At 37.6% G+C, this 18995-nt stretch overlaps 1 protein-coding gene and 1 long non-coding RNA gene across 4 annotated transcripts; both read left to right on the top strand.

Moving 5' to 3' along the window:
- The first annotated feature begins 931 nt into the window (after nucleotides 1-931).
- On the top strand, nucleotides 932-10775 carry LOC148862853 (protein NUCLEAR FUSION DEFECTIVE 6, mitochondrial). Its single transcript, XM_088977289.1, has 3 exons — nucleotides 932-1595; nucleotides 3049-3167; nucleotides 10581-10775. The coding sequence occupies exons 1-3, from the start codon at nucleotides 1411-1413 to the stop codon at nucleotides 10598-10600; spliced, it is 324 nt and encodes a 107-aa protein (XP_088833415.1). The 5' UTR covers nucleotides 932-1410; the 3' UTR covers nucleotides 10601-10775.
- A 3246-nt stretch (nucleotides 10776-14021) lies between these two features.
- Nucleotides 14022-18734, top strand: LOC148862854 (uncharacterized). 3 transcript variants are annotated; one of them, XR_016109475.1, is made up of 7 exons: nucleotides 14022-14227; nucleotides 14552-14660; nucleotides 14958-15038; nucleotides 15555-16387; nucleotides 17768-17949; nucleotides 18121-18148; nucleotides 18315-18734. It is a non-coding gene; the product is annotated as an uncharacterized LOC148862854 (long non-coding RNA). The 3 variants fall into 3 exon arrangements; XR_016109474.1 differs by having other exon boundaries at nucleotides 15555-18012; XR_016109473.1 differs by having other exon boundaries at nucleotides 15555-17949.
- The last annotated feature ends 261 nt before the right edge of the window (nucleotides 18735-18995 follow it).

Consider the following 18995-nt stretch of genomic DNA (forward strand, 5'->3'; position numbering starts at 1 on the left):
CGTATCGGATGATACAGACCAATATGTGTCAATACTTTGAACCTTGACCATAAAGGCATGGGAATGGTTTTATATGTTTCAACCTAATTAAATCTAGAGCATGGTTTTTGAGCTGTAGATGATCTCGACGATCGGACCGTTTGGCCAAGAACCGTCCAGGCAACCAGTTCTGTTTTACCCCAAACTTGATCCTTGGCAAAAAATCATTGAATTAGCCAACGAACCATTGACTCGGATAATCTAACGGTCAACCCATTAAATGGTTTTTGGCTGTTATTTATTTTAATTTTTTTGTCAAAATGGGCCATCATTCGAACTGAATGGTTGAACTGTTGACTCAAAAACCAGTGGCTAGAATGGTTCCAGGTCGTTTTTTAAAACATCAAAAAATACACAACATTTTATGCATGTTTCTCATGGATTTATCTGTAATAACTTATTCATATAAAACATTTAAAATTAGGGTTCAATTATGATATTGGAAAAACATCTTGTGATTAGTCAACTGATATTATAAAAGTGATAACCAATCGGGTGGTTATTTATCAAATTGAAGGTTTGATTGGTCAAAGCCCTTCAGTTATCAAGTCTTTTTGCTTCAGCAACATGTTTTTTTTCCATAAAATTATCATTTTATAGGGGATACGTAAGATATCTGAAAAATTAAAAAGAAAGAAAATTAATAGGTTTATTGTCAAATACCAAACTAAAGGATATCAAATATAATTGGATCTTATCGGCTTAGACCTGAAAGCCCAATCCGGATTGGATCTTATCGGGGCTTGGTTTATTCTGGATCTATGTTTTCTTATTGGTCCCATGTCTACTATGACCTGGCCCAGATTCCGTTTGATTAAACCCAGTTCAACCATCTGGCTAAGATCAGGATTCAAAACATGAATAAATGTACTAATTTGTGGACTGAAAAACCAAAATACGAAGTTGTTTTATGAAGTTTTAGTAGAATAGGTGGCTCTTGCTTGAATCAAGTAGTTTTTTTAGTAAAAAGATTCAGTGCAGCTTTGCATTAAATAAGCCAGCTCTAAGTAATTAAGTGGTAGTTAAGCCTATGAAACTTGATCTGATCATAAAGACTTTTCCACCTCTATCAGACTGGGTTTGATCCCAGATATAAATTAGGCTGCAAATAGTCAAGATTATTTCACGTATTATGGGCTGGATCTGGGCTTGGATTTGTATGGCCAATTTAGAACCGTTGAACCGGCCTGTCCATAGTTCACAATTCACATACAACCCGGCCAGCCCATTGACAAGCAGCAGCAACAACACGGTTCTTGCCTCTCGCCCTCCAAACTCGAATTTAGGGTTACACCACAAGGTTGGAGCTTCTGTAACTTGTAGGCTGCAGGGCAGTGAGGGAGAAACAAAGAAAAGGAAGATAGAAAAAAAATGGCTAGTAGCTGTGCTAGACGAACTCTTCTAAACTCCTCTGCATCTGCAGCTACCATTCTAAATGGTTGCAGGTCATCGTCATCTTCACATATCGCTTCAGGGGCGACTAGGATTGGGGGATTCGCTTCAACAAGGCCCACTTCTGCTCGTCTTTCTCGACATAAGCTTCCCTTATTCTCCAGGTTTATATTTTCATGCCATTGTTTTGTTTTGTTTTTTTTTTTTTTTGTTTTTGTTTTTGTTTTTTGTTTTTTTTATAAATTTACAAGTTCAATTTCGGTTTTGATTGGTGGACAGTTGTTAAAAATCCTACATACCCATTTGAAATCAGTGGAATATTTAATGTTTCCTTCTTCTTTTTCTTTACTTTGTTGCATCTAAGAAAGAAAGAACCTTTTAATAATCTTCTGTGAAGTTGTACATCTCCTGTTTTATCCAGAATGTCGTGCTTATTGACCATTTACATGCCATCCAAGCCAAGTTGTGAGCTATGTCATTGTTGGTTCTACTTATATATTAAATGTTTACATATTCAAAACTACCAAAATGTTTATAAATTATACTAAGTAATGGGATTTTAATCTATCTGCCTTGTTTGCATTCTTTCTTCGGGTGTTCTGCTACTACCCGTGCATCCATTTTTAACCTCAGCTGCTTGATTGCGTACTCTCAAGCTGTTTGCAGTCCTTTGATGGTTGCCCAGTGTTCTGATTCTTGACTTCGGTTTGCTGTATATGGTTGGCTTGCTGCTACAAGAAAATCTTTGTTTTTTTCTTTTTGCTGTTAGTATCATAAAACAAATGCCTGCCTTCCCAGAAACTGGATCATATGAACCATCAATATAAATTTGAAAACTATTCCGAATGTTATTGTCAGCTCAATAATTGTCATTTTCTTCCTCCTCCGATACCTGTTTGTTTTCTATGGTATATACTATTTGATACTTCCCACTACCCAGCATGGATCTTGTTCTTTGTTTGTGTGCAGTTTGCCATTTCTTGCATCCCATATTAGTGTAAATATGACGAGGAACCTTCCCCCACCATGCACTTTGTTCCTCTTTTGTGATTCAATAACTTAGTTTTTTCCCCATTCTCCACTATTAATTGAAGATGAGTATTTATTTGTTCAGACTTCAGAATTCAGTCCTAGATGAGTTTGGAACCAAACTGCTTTTGCAAAATCACATTGGAAAAATAGATGATGGGATGCCTCTATCACTTGATTACAGAGATCACAGATTTGGCCCATTTCATTTGGAACTCCTTTTATTCTTTCTTACCAGCAGCCTCTTTGCTGCCTTTTCTTATCATTCATTTCATTGTGGTTACCCATTTAGGATTCTCTCAATTCTTCTTGTCACAATCATCGTTATCATGACTGCTATTGTTGTTGTTCTTATTGTTACATTTTCTTTTAAAACTGTATTTAAGTTTCCCTGTTCTTCTTTCCTTCCCCCTTCTTTTCTCATTTTTGAAATTGCACTTTTTGAGTCTGCACACTGATAACTCATTTGAGGTTTTTCTTATTTTTCTAGTGTAAAATTGTTTTTTTTTTTTTTTGCATTTTTAATTGAGGAAGATTCTTTTATTTATTATCATGTTACTAACACATCATTATTATACCATTCTGTAGGCTTCCTGTTGAGTTAGGTTGTGCTCAGTCTTTGATGCCATTGCACAGTGTTACTGCTTCTGCATTGCTCAAATCAATGCTTTCTTTAAATGCTGGAAACTGGGGATGGCTTTCTGAAGGTATTCCATGCTCCTTTTCTGTATTTCGTTTCTTTTCCACTATTTCCTGCCTTATGTTGCACGTTACTGCCAATTGGTAAAACCTGGTTTTGCTTGGGCTTGTTATCCAGAATGTTTAATCTTGTAATTGGACATATCTGTTTCAGTAAGTTTATCCTTCTTTGCTATTCTTTTTAGTCCCATCTAAATAGGAGGTATTCATATCATATTCACTAGAAAGATAATCATGCATTTTTAAATTATATTGGCATAAGATCTATATAAATTTCTTAATTAAGATGGTTCCCAATTTTGTATTTTGTAGTTTCACTTGAATGAAGAGTGAAGACATAGTCAACTAACACATTTGTAATATGAACCAACTAAGCATATTTGAGTTTTATAGGATGCATTGAAAATAAGAGAACTCTTAAAATAAGAAAAATATAAAGAACCGTATAATTTATGGGGACATTCAGGTTGCATTCGACACTAAGGCTTTGATTCAATGCAAAGAAGGCAGATGATTTTCAATATGAAATATTTTGCTTATATTTCTACCCCTTTTAGGTTTAAAAGAAAAACAGCCTAAATATTAAATCTGTATATGTGAACTACTTTTTATGTTATGTGAATTTTAAGAGTATAATTTTTATAAGGTTGCAAAATGCATTATAAATGTGTATTTTTCCACTTCATAGTGGAACAAGTATAGGACAATCAGGGAATTTGATTGTTATCTGTTGATTAGTATCACAGATAATCACTATCAGTTCCATTTATCCATCTGATTATCTGATTGAGAGCTTACACTTGCCGGTGCATTTAAAGTCATAGAATTGTTAAGTAAAAATGACATAATTTACAAAGTTAAATAGGATATAAATCTCTCTGTGTTAATGGCCTTGAAAGACTTGCTGACAACCCCTAGAAACCTGTCTCTGGCAACTTATACTTGTTCCTGATGTATTGGAATCTTACCAGTTTTTCTATGTGGTGCTCACAATTTAGTTAGTAAATGTTTCAGTTACCAGAAGGAAACCTAAACTTTTTATTACTCACTAAACTTTTTTGGAAGAAAGAAAGGAGTTAATTAAAACTTAATTATGAATATCAACTTTAATCTTGGCCGGACCTTAACTGGTACTGAATAGCAATTATATGAACATAAACATTAGGACTCTTTTAAAGGAAAATATTTATCAAATTTTAAGATGTTATTTTCCTTTTTTTTCTGTTTTTATTCCAACATAAATGTTTGAATTTTGGAGCTTTTTCTGTTGTAAATGGATGAGTGTATCAGGTCTGGAACTGCATGTGCCCACACAGGTCCTGGCTTGGTGCATATAGTATAAGGGTGCAACTTAGGTGGGCTCAAGTTGGGCATTTGTTAAAATTTAAGGCGTATGGCCTGAGGGCCTGGGCCTAGTGTGGTGTAAACTTTTGAGTACCCTACTTGCACCCCTAATATAATTTAGTCCAGGTATGGACATATATGAACATGAATTTAGTGCCATTGTGCTTAAACTTCTAATTTGAAATTTGGAATTGCAGCCTGAAAAGTTCATTCATGTTAATAGCAATTAAAAATCAAGTACAAATTAAAGGTTTTTAATGTGATTAGCATTCATTATACTACGTTGTTATTATTTAATTGGTAATGCTGCATTATTCTTTACCTTGTATTCAGACTTGCACAATCCTTGATAAGATTTTCAGGAATTGGGATTGGAACTATTTTCATCTTGATTGATATTGTTTGACATGAAGTGGCTGTTTTCTGATTTGAAAATATGACTGTACCACCTTACCGAGGAATCCCTAAAGAAAAATTAGCAATGAGTAATTTAGGTTCTAAAGATAGACTAAAGAGTGATAACTTGAGTTACTGTGGGTCAACAAAGTAAGGCAAAAGAGGGTAGCAAAATCAAAGTGATGGGAGTTGGAATTATGGTGAAAAGTAACAAAAGGAAAAATTGGGTAAAAATAGTTGGTTGCTTATGCAAGAAATTAGGAAGAAGAGGGAACTGAATACCAGGTATTTATGGTGAGGTGTATGAGTGGAATCCACATACTATTGTGTTTTTTAGGGCTTGATGTAACCGGAAGCGTGTCGTTAACCACTTTGGAACACCAGTTTAGAGATTTATAAATTTTTCCAATCCTCACGTAATCTTAAACAACATAGTACATAGTGAGAAAAGGGTCGAACCCACAGGGAAGTGGGAAAAATTATTATTTTCTTGTTCCAGACAAATAAAAAGAAAATTAAACTGGGAATTGCAGAAAATAAGAAAATAAAATATATCAATGCTGAAATTAAACAAGACAATAATTAAAATTCAGAAATTAAAGGAGTAATGAAATCAACAAAAAAAAAACAAAAACAAAAGTTATCCAAAATTCGGATCCAGTGGCGGTAGCTGTAGATTGGCCGGACAACTTGTAGGAACACCTCTTGACAAGATCTGGGTGTCCTTCCCTTCTTCAGCCCTCGAGACACCTTAGCCTTGAACCGGACGAATTCAGCTCTGCAAAGCACAAAAGCGAACAAAAATTAAATCTAAGAGGGTGCTGGAATAAAAATAACAGAAATTAAAATAAAGAAAATAAAAGGTGGTTGAATAGCTTGCAGGAACCCCTCCTGACAAGAACTGGGCGTCCTTCCCTTCTACAACCCTTGAATTCTTCAAGAAACCTTAGTCTTGTGAACTGGATGAATTGACCAACCCCCTCTCCAGGGCCATTGGGGTCCTTTTCATAGAGAAGGGTGGATAAAACTGGGATTAGAGAGAAAGAGGAGGTGGCAGCTGGGTTTTAGCAAAAATATGGGCACCCTAGGGTTTAGAATGAAGGGTTAGGATGGTTTTAGGGTGATCCTAAGGCTGAGAAGAAAATGAGAGGGTGCCCAATATTATGTAGGGCTGAGATTTGGGCGCATAGAAATGGATGGTGGAGATTGAGGCGCCTAGGATTGAAATGTGGAGATTAAAATGAGTGGGTGGCGCCCTAGAGTGGATGGCTGAGAAAGAGAATGGATTAGAGGGTTGAGATTTAGTGTCTAGGGGCTGAATGGTGAGGATTAGGAGGTAGGTGGAGCCCTAGGGTTAAAAGCTAAAAAAAGGTGCCCTAGAATGAATGGTGGAGATTAGAAGGGATGGAAGGTGGGGATTTAGCAGCTAGGGGCGGCTAGGGTTTGTTAAGGATGAAAAGATTAAGTTAGAAGGCGCCCTAGGGTTTGCTAAGGAGAGGGGAGCATGCTAATACTGTAGGAGGGGCGCCATTTTGGGTTTAGCAGAGATAGGAGGCGCCTTCCTATGCTCAGTTTTTCACAAAAACACCCCCTCTCTCAGTTGGGCTTCACACCAACTTCCCAAAAACTGCATTTCTGCTATGAAACTTCCCCAGTTTTCCATAAGATTTGCACAGAGACCCTTAGAGGTCACAATATTGATTTTAACTGGGAAAAGGGGACATTTTGACTATTCTAAGGCCTAAAATACCCCTGAAATGATGCCCTTAAGGCATCAAAATACAGAGTTATCAGGGCTCAAAGTAGGTTGAGGATGATTGGTTGTCAACCCCCTAGGTAGGGATTAGGAGGTAGAGTTATATTGAGGATCATTCTTGTCGTGTGTGATTCCTGTTGTTAAGGTCTTTGGAACCGTTCTCCTTTTACAGGTTGCTGGTGTTTGAATTTATTTTTTGTTCCTTATTTTTGTGCATGCTTTATCTTTTTGTCATGAAGAGAAAACTGAGGTTAGACCATTGGATAAAGAAGGTTGTTCCTGCCACCAAGAGTATGTACTCTTAACTCTTAAGTCAACTCTAAATACCTATTAATCTTAATACTCCAATTAAAACTAAGCAAGCCAAATTCAACTCCAAGACAGACAAAAATTAGAAACTTTCTAGTCTTGTCATTAGGATTGAAGTACATATCTAGCTTACACCTTACCATAAAATGGCCATAATTTTTTCAAAAAATGCATGGTTTACAAGATTTTTTTTCTTATTTGATAGGTAATTGAAGTACATATCTAGCCACACTAAAATCACATCAAACAGACAAGTTTTGACTGTAAGAAAATTGATGTTATTATAACCACAACTCAAATTTCTAAAAATCACTTCAAGGCACTTTAAATTATATGACCCCTCTATGATGACTAGCCCTAGCCTTATAAAACTAAATAACTAGAAAAATAATCTTTGAAAAGCTCTAATTGACCAAAACTATGAAAATGGAACTGATGCAAAATCTATTAAGAATCAGAATCTTCTTTCATGGTTTCTTTCCTTTGTTCCATGCCTGCATCAGCTATGCTACATGAATATACTTTCCATTTGGTATTTTGTTGCAAGGGGTCACTTTAAGAAAAAAAAAAAGAATTTGTTGCAACGGATGGCGATGTGTTCTGAGAAATCTATCAAATTGGATCTCTCTAAGCAGACTGATTATTAGCTTATTGCTGAGAAGCATGTGCATTAAGTTGTTTGTAGCACACTGGTCTCATGTTAACTTAGTTTTTGTTGGTATTAATCACTGCCTGACACCCCCATAGGGGTCCTTACTCTTTTAAGAGAACAGTACAACATCACATTGACAGCTCTTCTCTTAACATAGTTGATGCTTAATATTCTGTCACTAAGTAAAGAGAGCCCCCTTCATATTCCTTTCGACGTCTTTTGTTATTGATAAGAAGTGTAGGTTGGGAAATGCATGATTGAACTTTTGGGTTTTGTATGGTCTACTTGATGGTTGATAGCTACTAAAACAATATGAATTGTTGGTATTAAGAGAGCATATTTAGAGCTCTAAACTTTAATCTTCTAGGAGTTGCATCTTATTGAGGTCGACAAGACCCCCCTTTCAACTAATGTTATGCATCTTTATTCTTCTTAATATAAAAGAATTTTATTAAAAATAAAAATAAAATGAGATCCCCCCTTCCTCTTCATCCTGCTCCTAACCCCCCTCCTCTTAAGGAGGTGTAAGCCTCCTTGTGTTTGAGGCTTATGCCTCTTGCATTCTGAACTATGCCTCACGCCTCTAGGTAGTGGAACGCCTCTCGTCACGCCTCCGCATTTTAAAACATTGTTTGAAACCTTAAACCGTAAGCACCTTTCCATTATTCTAGTTTTGCATTCAGCATATCTTTTGGTCTTATAAATCAGCACTATATCATCATCATCAGGAAGCAAAAACAAAAACAACATGGGAGCTCTTCCTATGTAGTTGAGCTAAAAGTTAAAGACCAAGTGCCAACTCTTGGTAAGATCCAGTGTGATTGGAAAGTTTCTCTACCCTTCCTAAGTTCATACACTGGTCACTGCCCATTAATGCATGTATCAACCTCCTCCCCCTGAAAAAAAAGGAAAAAGAAACGAAAAAATCACCAGGTGGAAAAAAAAAATTAATACAATATCAATATAAAATTTAAACTTTGAAAGAAGCAAATCCTGTTAGCTCAATTGGTTAAAGCAACATGTTATTAACAAAAAGGTTGTAGCCTCATTGATCAGAAAAAAAAAACAAAAAGGTTGTAGCCTTGTGCATTCAAGTGCTACATAAAAATTCTAAAACCAAAGTTATAATGTACAAGGTCAACTCATAAAGACATGGCAACAAGTCAGGGGAGACACACCTAGGTTCAGGTCAGGCACACCCACAAAATGAGTCTTGTCTGTGAACTGCGCAGACCTTTTAAAACACTAGCTTCCATGTGAACAAGGCTTTCAATCTAGAAACCATATCTGATGGTCAAATATTAATTTGGATGCTGGTTCCATGGGAAAAGAAGCATCCCTGGTGGTGGTTGTGTTGCAAAGTGGAAAGGATGATCTGATGATGAAAGTTTATGTCCCATTAACTTAAAGACCATCTTGAATGATCCAGTGATTTAAAAGGCGTGACTAAGGCACACAGGCAAAGGCGCATTTCAGGGTATGCACCTCGCCTAGGTCCTAGGCGCGGCCCTTTCAAAAGGCGCACGCCTGGGCTAAAGGCGCATGCCTGGTGTGCCTTTTGAAAATTTGACGCTTTTTTGTTTTTTTTTTTTAATATAGTGGCTGAGCCAGGGGCTCCACCCCCAATCACTGTGCCACGCCCCTCGAGGCAAGCACAAACAAGTCCACATTAAGTCTTAAATTCTTAGTTTTCACACAATAATGATTTTATAGTTTTAATTGCTTTTTAAGAAGACCTTTTATTAGGATGAATGAATGAACAACATTCTTCTTAAAAAACAATTAAAACTATAAAATCATTATTTTTTGTGTGAAAACTAAGAATTTAAGACCTAATGTGGACTTGTTTGGGCTTGCCTCAAGGGGTGTGGCACAAAGGCGGCTCGTAGAATCAAGAATGTAATATGTTTTACATTACATTACCTGCTTGAAGTAATGCAATTGAGTGAAAAAAGAGATTAGAGGTTTTACATGCTTGAAAATGTTTATATGTTTGATTTTATTTTTAAATTCTCATTTGAGTATGCTTTACATCTTATGTTTATATATTTTAATTTTAGATAATAGTTTTTTTAAAATATTATTTTAAAATTTAAGTTTATATTTTTTATTAATATTATGTTTAATTTTTGGCTTTTTTTTGAATTTTCTGACATTTTTTTATTTTTTAGCTTTTTTTTTTTGTATTTTTGCACCTTGCTTCAAAAGGCACTCGCCTCGCCTTGCACCTTTTTTTGCGCCTCAGGTGCAAATTGACCCCTGCGCCTATTTTGCGCTTTGCACTTTTAAACACTGGAATGATCCTTGAGGCTTGTGTCTGCCAGCATTCTTTTAGTGTATTGTCATCACCATCCTTGATGGTAAGCTTCATAGTAGTGCAGTTTTACACATGCATGATTGAGAAAATTTATGGTTTTTTTTTTGGCATGAGAAGGTTTATATTTGTGCAACCTTTTTTTGGGTGGATGTTTTCGCATTCTATTTATTTATTTATTTTTTCGGGGGGAGTCAGCTCTCATTTCTTTCTATTTTTCTAATATCTATAATCACATTCACATTGGGGTTGAGAAAGAAGGGAAATCTTTAACTTTGCTTCTCAATTGGTTAGAGTATCTAGTTATTAACACAAAGTTATGGTACTGGTTAAAGGCAACAAGAACTCAACTCAACTCATTCCAGCCTTAATCCCAACCATTTACTATTGGGCTACATGAATCTTGTCCTGCCATTATGTTTAATTACTAGCTCCAAGCAACCCACCAAGGTCACAGCCTCACATGGTGAATGCAGACAACCACTGTTGTGATAAGGCAAATGATGGTGATATATTTGATGTCGATAACGATGATCGGTTTCTTTTGTGGACTTTAATAGTTTAATATTTGCAATTTATGGGTCATGACATGATAACGAGAAAGGTTTATAATCAAACTTTGACATTGCTTCTCTGTTGCTTGGTTACAGGATTTGCAACGCCTCTATAGCAGGGCTAGTTGTCCCGAGATACAACTGAAGACAATCCAATCATAAGGAGATGCTTTCTGTTGTCATGTGGAATACCTTATTTCAATTTTCAGAGAGATTTTGGGTCGAGTGCACCGGCAATAATTCCTGTTTCTGTTTCTGGATTTTCTAATTAATACACTTATTATTTCATCATCCTATCATCGCTAAGTAGTCTCACTTTTAAAATCCTTTTCTTCTGAAGGGTGACGTTACAAGATTAGCCAAGATCTTTCCCCAGGGGAAAAGAGAAAAAAAAGAAGAAAAGCAAAATAATAAGAGATGTGAATTGCTAGCTGTGTAACCAATGATGACGTCTCATGCCAACAAAAAAAATAGATGGGCTGAGAGGTCGCCTGTTTACAGTGGGTTGAGGGAACCTGCAGATCAAATAGTCTTAATCATCAAGACTTGTCCAAGTCTCAGTCGAATGGGGCCGGTTACATGAATCCTGTTTTGCGTTGGTTAGTCCGTTCTATTCACTATTCGATGCCATATCCATTCTTAAATTATGGTTGCATTTGTTTTTGAGAATTTAGTCTTGCCTCCAGTCATGCGATTACGGTTAGATTGATTGCAGGATCTTCTATGTTATTATTCATGGGAAATGTTCCTGATACATGGTGGGATGTGACTCTAAGGTCCATGTGAAAAGCTCTCTATGAGCAAGAGATCCCTATTCAGTTATTTGGGTGGGTTGCTGGGTCACAAAACCAGAAAGCTAGTCTATTGCCTTGGAGGTTAGCTTTATGGTGTATTATTATTAGTTTATTACTGGAATAACTGACAAAAATGGATTATTAGTGTTCAAATGGGAAGACATCACTTTTGAGTCATAGTTGATTTATCTAAATAAAATTAATTGCGTTCCATGCTTACATGAATTAAATGTTGCCCAGTGCAACCTGGGTGGGATCAAGTAGAATAGTTTTTAAACATGGGATACATTTGCTTTATCAGATAGCCAGGCATACTATAATATTATTAGGAAACTATGTTTAGGGGAAATTAGAAATATATCAATTTCTTTTAAAGTAAATTCAAGGTCATTGATACGTCAAACGGTTCAAATCCAAACATTTGAAGAGGTTCCAATGATTTTAAACATTAAAATCCCTCTTAACATAGCTCTCCAATTATTGCGCAAAAAAGTGTTTCCCAGTTTTTTTAGATGCTAGTACTCAACTATATTAGGGGTGCTCAACGGAAACTGGAAAACCAAAAAATTGAACCGAATTGAGGAAATCGAAATGAAAAATCCAATTAATCAAACCAATCAGTTCCATTTTGGTTTAGTGTTTTTCAAAACCCGGTGATGCCAATTTGATTTCAATTATATCCAATATATATTATATTTTTAACTATCTTTTTATAATATATAATAAATTATATATATATATATATATATTTGTATTTATATTATATCATAAATATAAAAAATTGAAAAACCAAAGAACCAAATCAATAAAAATATTGGTGGTACTAGTTTGGCTTCAAAAAAAGAGCCCATTACTTGGTTAACCGAACTTTGAATACCCTTAAAGTATATCGATGTACTTTACATCACCAATGTTCTTGATGTGATTGGATGAGCATGGCCAACAATGTGTTGTGGTCAAGAGATCAGGACTCTCAAAGGAAACTACCATTTTGTTCATTTGTGGAAACTGTTCCCCACATTTGAGGAGCTCCATTTCTCCAAAAGGGTGGAACATAAGGGTAGGGATCTGCTACCAACATGCTCCCAATCACCACAACCACACACTGGGAACATCTCCCTTGTAGTTCATGGGAAGATGTTTCCAATGTATGACTGTAATGGCTTGTTGGAACAGTGTTAGAGAAGATCTGAATTTGAAACATAATTGTTACCTTTAAGCTATGTTTGGTTTAAAGGAAAAGGTAGGGAAAGAAAGGAAAAAGTAAGAAAACCTATGAGGTTCAAACAATATCAAGAAGGGAAAAGAGATGGATAAGATTTTTTGATATAGTGGACTGGATGGATGTATGTAAACCATGGAAAAATAAAAGGGAAACAAAGAGCATGTTAGAGGAGGGCGAGAAGAACAGGAAAAGAATGCCTTGAGCCGTTTAACTTCCATTATTGTATATTTTGGAGATCAGAACCTACAATGAGGTTGAACCCTTGACTACAAATTTGTAATTTGTTACTAGTGCCTATTTCTATTGTGGTTTAATTTATAGTTTTAATTTAAAATAAATATAATTTTTGGGAAAATTATACATAGGTATCACATACTGTGGGGGTAATGATATTTAAGGGCTTCAATGGGAAAAAAGATACTTATTGACCAATTTTCCCAAGCTTATTTTATTTGTTGTTAATTTATGTTTGATTTGAAGGGAAAGGTAGGAAAACCTATACAAGGCTTGTAAAGTTTTTCTTATCTTTCCCTTCCTTTCCCTACTTTTTCCTTCAAACCAAACACAGCCTAAATTAACAGGGCCTTAAGTTCAGCACTATTAATCAATTACATTGAGAATTTGAGTGGTTGAATTACAAAATAGCTCATTTTGAATTACTTTTGTGCGATCCTGATAATAAATTCCTTGAGCTGGTTTGAAGGAAACCCAAGGAAAAAACAAATGTAAAGGAGAAAAACATAACTCATGAAAATTTTCAGACTTTACCCATTTAATCCACCCATTTGGTGGGTTGTGTACATCATGGTTGATTTTATTTTGAAAAACAAAAGCAACTGCAACATCACCAAAATTATATTATTTTTTTTGATGTATCAGTTGTTTTAATAAAATAATTGTAAAAGAGAAAATCATACTTAATGAACATTTTCAGACCTGACCCATTTAGGGGGTGTTTAACAATATGATTAATTTTGTTTTCGAAAACAAAAACTGTCACACAATAAAAAATGTAAAATTGTATTATACTTGCGATGTGGCAGTTGACAAACAAAACCAAGCATAGTATGGAACACCCACTCCTTCGTATGGCCGGTTGTACATAGGTTAGAATCGCCCATTGTACCGTCCCATTTTTCTTTCTCACATCGCGTTTTGTTTTTCTCTGGTATTAATGAACTGGTTTGGATCTCTCTACTTTTTTTTTTTTTCTTTTAAATGATAGCGATTTCTCTATATCCTCCCTTTTATCAAACCATTATTGTCTTTTCCTTGTTACAATTTCTTTTCTCGTCGGATCTCAGACCTGACTTGTACATTGTCTGCTGATTGATGACCGTCGTCACTCGTCAGGGTGCAAATAAGTATATATAAAATACGGAGAAGTACGGATACATTCGATGCAAATTTATGAATCATTATAAAAGAAATTTTGATCTTTAGCGACAGTCAATTAAAACTGCCTCTAAAAAAAATCGACTGCCGCATAAAGCACGGGCTAGGTATCGCCTTCTTCCCGCCCTCTTTCTCTCAGTCATCTCTCTCTCTCTCTCTGTATTCAATCTCACCTTTTAATTTCTCTCTGTTTTCCACTGGACAACACCAACCGGCGATGCCTAGGTAAATCAAAATCCAAATTGATCAATTCATCATCGGAGAACATCCTGTCCTTTTTTGTTCAGCCACTCTTCAACTCTTCAGTCGACATTTTCTCTTCTGAATCAGTAAGTATTCAATTTTGGTATTACTGAGGATAATTACTCAATCAACACGAGGTTTTAGAGCCTTTCCTTCTATTTTCTGACAAGTTTTGGTGTTTATATTAATCAGAATCAGTTCAGCCAAACTGTATGCTCAAGTTGATTTCATAAAATATCTAGCTATAGAGTTTAGGTTTGTGATTCTTGTTGTATATCTGATTCTTGCTTTTGTTCCTAAGAGAACCTCTCCCACTCAAATAGGTATGAGCTAGCCCACGTGCCATGTAAGGGTTTGTGAGTTTGTAACTTATTTAAGTTGATGGCCAGACTTGCAGTTCATGTTTGTAGGTCGTGCGGTTATTTTGAAGCCGGAAGCTCTGGTAGAGTCCATGTGTATTGCTTCGACGAAAGTCTGAATCTCGTTCTCATCAGAAAAGATCTCGAGCTCTTCGTACAGGTAAGCTTGTGCTTTGATCAAATAGTGGAAATAGAAATGGAATTTGATGCAATGCAACTTTTCTTTTTCAAAGAGGATCTTTTCAAATTACTATTCCAAGGGCCTATCTGACTCATGGAATTCGAATTGGATTGTATGATTCCATCTCTTAGAATCGAAATTCAGATTTGCAGATCTGTTTGTCCTATGCGCCACAGTTAGAATGTTTATTAGATCTTTTAGATTGACGTCCTGAGGTTGGAATTTTACTAATTCTTTGTCTCCTTTTGAACAATTAAACTTGAATTCAAATAGCAGGTTTACGTTTGGATCGGAAGTAGAAGTGGAATTTGCTCGTTGTAATGCAATGGGTTTCAAGAAGATTCTCAGATAACAATGGTAGACCCTATTTTGTGCAAGTTTTTGGGATTGAATTGGAATAGAGTATTAGATTGCTGCAGTGAACTACATAACTAGAATTCCCTTCAATTTCTTTAATCCTTGGTTTTTAATTTTCTACTGTTTTCCTGGCTCTGGTTTAGACAATTACAGGTTTTCTGGTTTTGGGGCTTGTCTGCTAGGTTTTCTGTGGTGTTTTATTTGTTTTAAACCATAGACACTTTTATCCCTTCTAAAATTCTTTACCATATAATGTTGATACTTGCCTTGGTTTCATGACAAGATGAACATCAAAAACGTTTTTCCTCTATTTAGAAAACCTATCAAAATGCTCTTTTTTCTTCTGTCTCTGGCTTCTTGCTTTGTTCTCTGAATGTTTCTTTTCTCTACATTTTTGGCCCATAATTAAAGATAAATGAAGACATTTTTATGTCAACATTTTTGAGGCCCAACCTATGATGTACATGTCTACCGTGCATGCTTTACTATGTCCATTATGGTTCATTGTTGTTGCAGAAAAAATTGGGTTTGAGTGTATATGCCAATGATCCCTAGAAGGCTGCAGCTTGAGAAAGCAGAAGATGTTGTTACTAAAGAGTTGTGTCACAAGACACCTGATGAGGGCGGATTTGGCCCTCCAATGATATTGTGACACATGGCACCTCAGAACAACTAGGTGACACTCGGAACCACTTTGGCAACAACTTGCCTTAGCCAAATTGATGGTGTCCCACCAGGCGTGGCCCGACACAGGCGTCACCTGGCGACCTACGAGATGTGCTCACCGATAAGTTCGGCATGCATATCCTAACACTCCCACAATCCTTGGAAATTGGCCCACGTGTCAAACGATCCGGAGGGTGGTCAACGTGCATGGCAGTTACCTCCAGGAATCTCGAACCACTTAAACGACCTCGCTGAAATCTCGGATATGGTGCGTGAAGCCCACGCCAAACAATGCCTATACAAAGGCACCAACCATAATGGCAAGTAGGCAAGTAAGCAAGTAAGCAAATTCTAGCTATCACACTTTGTGATTTTTAGTGCGTAGTCTACTATGAGACAACTGACTTAAGCATCAGAGCGACCTCGTCGGGTTAGCCACCCCGGGTCGTCTGACATTTGGTTCCTTGCAGGTCTCTAAAGAGCAACGAAGCTCATCAATCCAGCTCGCCACCAGGCAGCTCAGCACCTCCCAGGCAGCTCGCCACCTGGTCAGCTCGGCAACTCATAGGCAGCTAGCCACCAGGCAGCTCACCACCAAACAGCTCGGCACTAGGCAGCTCGCCCCTAGGCAGCTCCACTTCAGCCTGAGTCATCGGCCACTTGGAAGCAGACCAAATGACAAGGTACTTAGCCAAAAAATTGATACATCACCAAAAATCGATCCATCAATTGGCGCCGTCTGTGGGAAACGTTACAAAAAGCTAAGTTATCATCCTCTAAAAGGCTAAGTCCTCACTTTTTAGAAACTAAAGCTCTCGCTTTATAGTTTCCATTTTTTATGAACTCAAAGACTATGTAGGAAGTTGATGGCCAACATACTAAGCGGCACTACCAACTTTATTTCAACTCAGATAAAACCTCATCAGTCCTCTTCACGAGGTACCCTTTACAAAGATGAGCTCTATGTGGCTTCCGCGGGAGTAGGCAGCCAACAGACTGCATGGACGCCCCTACCGGTCGAACCTTTCAAGGCTCCCGTGCGAGCTAGTGACCTAAAGTCAGTAGTGCTGCCCCCGTAAGTCGAGCTCCTAGTAGCTTCTTGTAGGAGTGGGTAACCGACGTCACTAACAAGGCTAATGCAGCGCAGTCATAGCTCTAAGGTGCCAACTTGGCGGCCCAGATACGGCCTGGCGCGGCCCGGCATAGGCACAATCTGGTACAAGCACGAGTTGGCAGCCTGGCATAGGCGTGACTTGGCGGCTTGGCCCTAGCACGAGCTAGCAGCCTGGCCCAAGCTCGACCTAGCGACCTGGCCCAAGCGCTGACTTAGCAGCCTGGCACGAGCGTCGATCTGACGGCCTGGCCTAGGCGCGAACTAGCGAACTGATAAAAGACTTCATCACCATATAAGACCTAGTTGCCTCTTAGGCATGGGCAAAATCAAGGAGCGGACTGCGAGTTGCTCCCAGAGCCTAAGGAATTGAATCGATGCTTACGAGCTCATCGAATTATTCATTCCGGGCCAAAAGGAGAAATCTACTCCCTCAGAACAACTAGGTGACACCCAGAACCACTTTGGCAACAACTTGCCTTAGCCAAGTTGATGGTCTCCCACCAGGCGCGACCTAGCCCTGGCGCGAGCTGGCAGCCTAGCACAGGCGCGACCTGGCGCCTGGTTTAGGCGCCGACTTGGCGACCTGCGAGATGTGCTCACCGACAAATTCGACATGCATATCCTAACAATCCCACGATCCTTGGAAGTTGGCCCACGTGCTGAACGATCTGGAGGGTGGTCAACATGCATGGCGGTTACCTCCAGGAATCTCGAACCACTTAGACAACCTCACAGAAATCTCGGATATGGTGCGTACAACCCACGCCAAACAATGCCTATGTAAAGGCACCAACCCCAATGGCAAGTAGGCAAGTAAGCAAGTAAGCAATTTCTAGCTCTCACACTGTGACTTTTAGCTCGCAGTCTACTATTAGAGTACTGACTTGAGCACCAGAGCGACCTCACCGGGTTAGCCACCCCGGGTCCTCTGACTTTTGGTTCCTTGCAGGTCTCTAAAGAGCAACGAAGCTCATCAATCCAGCTCACCACCAGGAAGCTCGGCACTTCCTAGGTAGCTCGGCACCTCATAGGCAGCTAGCCACTAGGCAGCTTGGCACGAGGCAGCTCACCACCAGGCAGCTCCGCTTCGGCCTGAGTCATCGGCCACTTGGAAGCAAACCAAATGACAAGGTACTTAGTCAAAAAATTGATACATCACCAAAAATTGATCCATCAACACCAGTCAGAATTGGGGTGTGTACTTATGATATATTTTTTTCATTTTTCTGTTATAAAATATTTAACCTATGCAAGTCTTCCATACCTGTTGTCCACTTTGATTGACTTCAATGCATATTTCAGGAAATGACAGGTCTGAGGGCATTGGAAGGTGATGCTTTAGATAGAATTTTGCAAGCGGCAAATCTCATGTTGTTCCCCCTTTGATTTTATGACTTAGTTCAGTGTGTATATGCATATGTTTATTTTTCCTTTTCTTATAAACACTCAAATAGGTACTCCTACTCATGGTTTAAAATACTTTGTTTTTGGGTCAGGGATTTTCTTGAAGACAAAAGTTCCTTGAAGTCAAAATGAGAGTGGGTCACCGTTCTGGATGGAACTCAGGAAGGCGCTTTTCAGCGGGTATGCTGTTTTGAACTTCACTCTACATACACACAGATTCACAGATTGCATCACAAACTACCTTAGTGGACTATGAAGGAATAAACTGAATAAAATGAAATGAAAAGAATCTCAATACGGCAATAGAGGGGAAAATAATTGATTTATTCCTCATCTCCACTGAAAAATCAAAATGATCACCATTACTATATACAATCTAATTGAGATAATGTTGATAGTAACCCATGCGTGTAAGCTGGAACTTGAGAAATATCCTACAATTAGTGGAGCTAAAAGCAATTTATTCCACTATAGCCATTTTCATCAATAGAATACCTATAGTTTTCTGGTCAGCATGTTCATATTACAATATTATCATCCTTTGTTCATCATTTTTTTTTTCAGTTTAGGAAAGAAAATGATAGAAGTTAAATAGGGTCATGCAATTAGTGGGTCAAAAATTTAAAACTTGGATTGGTACCAATTGGTGCCAACCCCAATCATCAAATAATATGGAAAATCCCCAAAAATATTATCTTAATATTTGTATTAAGTCATATTTATCAAAAAAAAAAAACATTTGTACTAAGTCAGAATGGGAAATGCTTGGAAGA

This window comes from Nelumbo lutea, chromosome 3 (genome assembly GCF_056320005.1).
Source record: "Nelumbo lutea isolate HS-2025 chromosome 3, American lotus-T2T, whole genome shotgun sequence".
Classification (NCBI taxonomy): Eukaryota; Viridiplantae; Streptophyta; class Magnoliopsida; order Proteales; family Nelumbonaceae; genus Nelumbo; species Nelumbo lutea.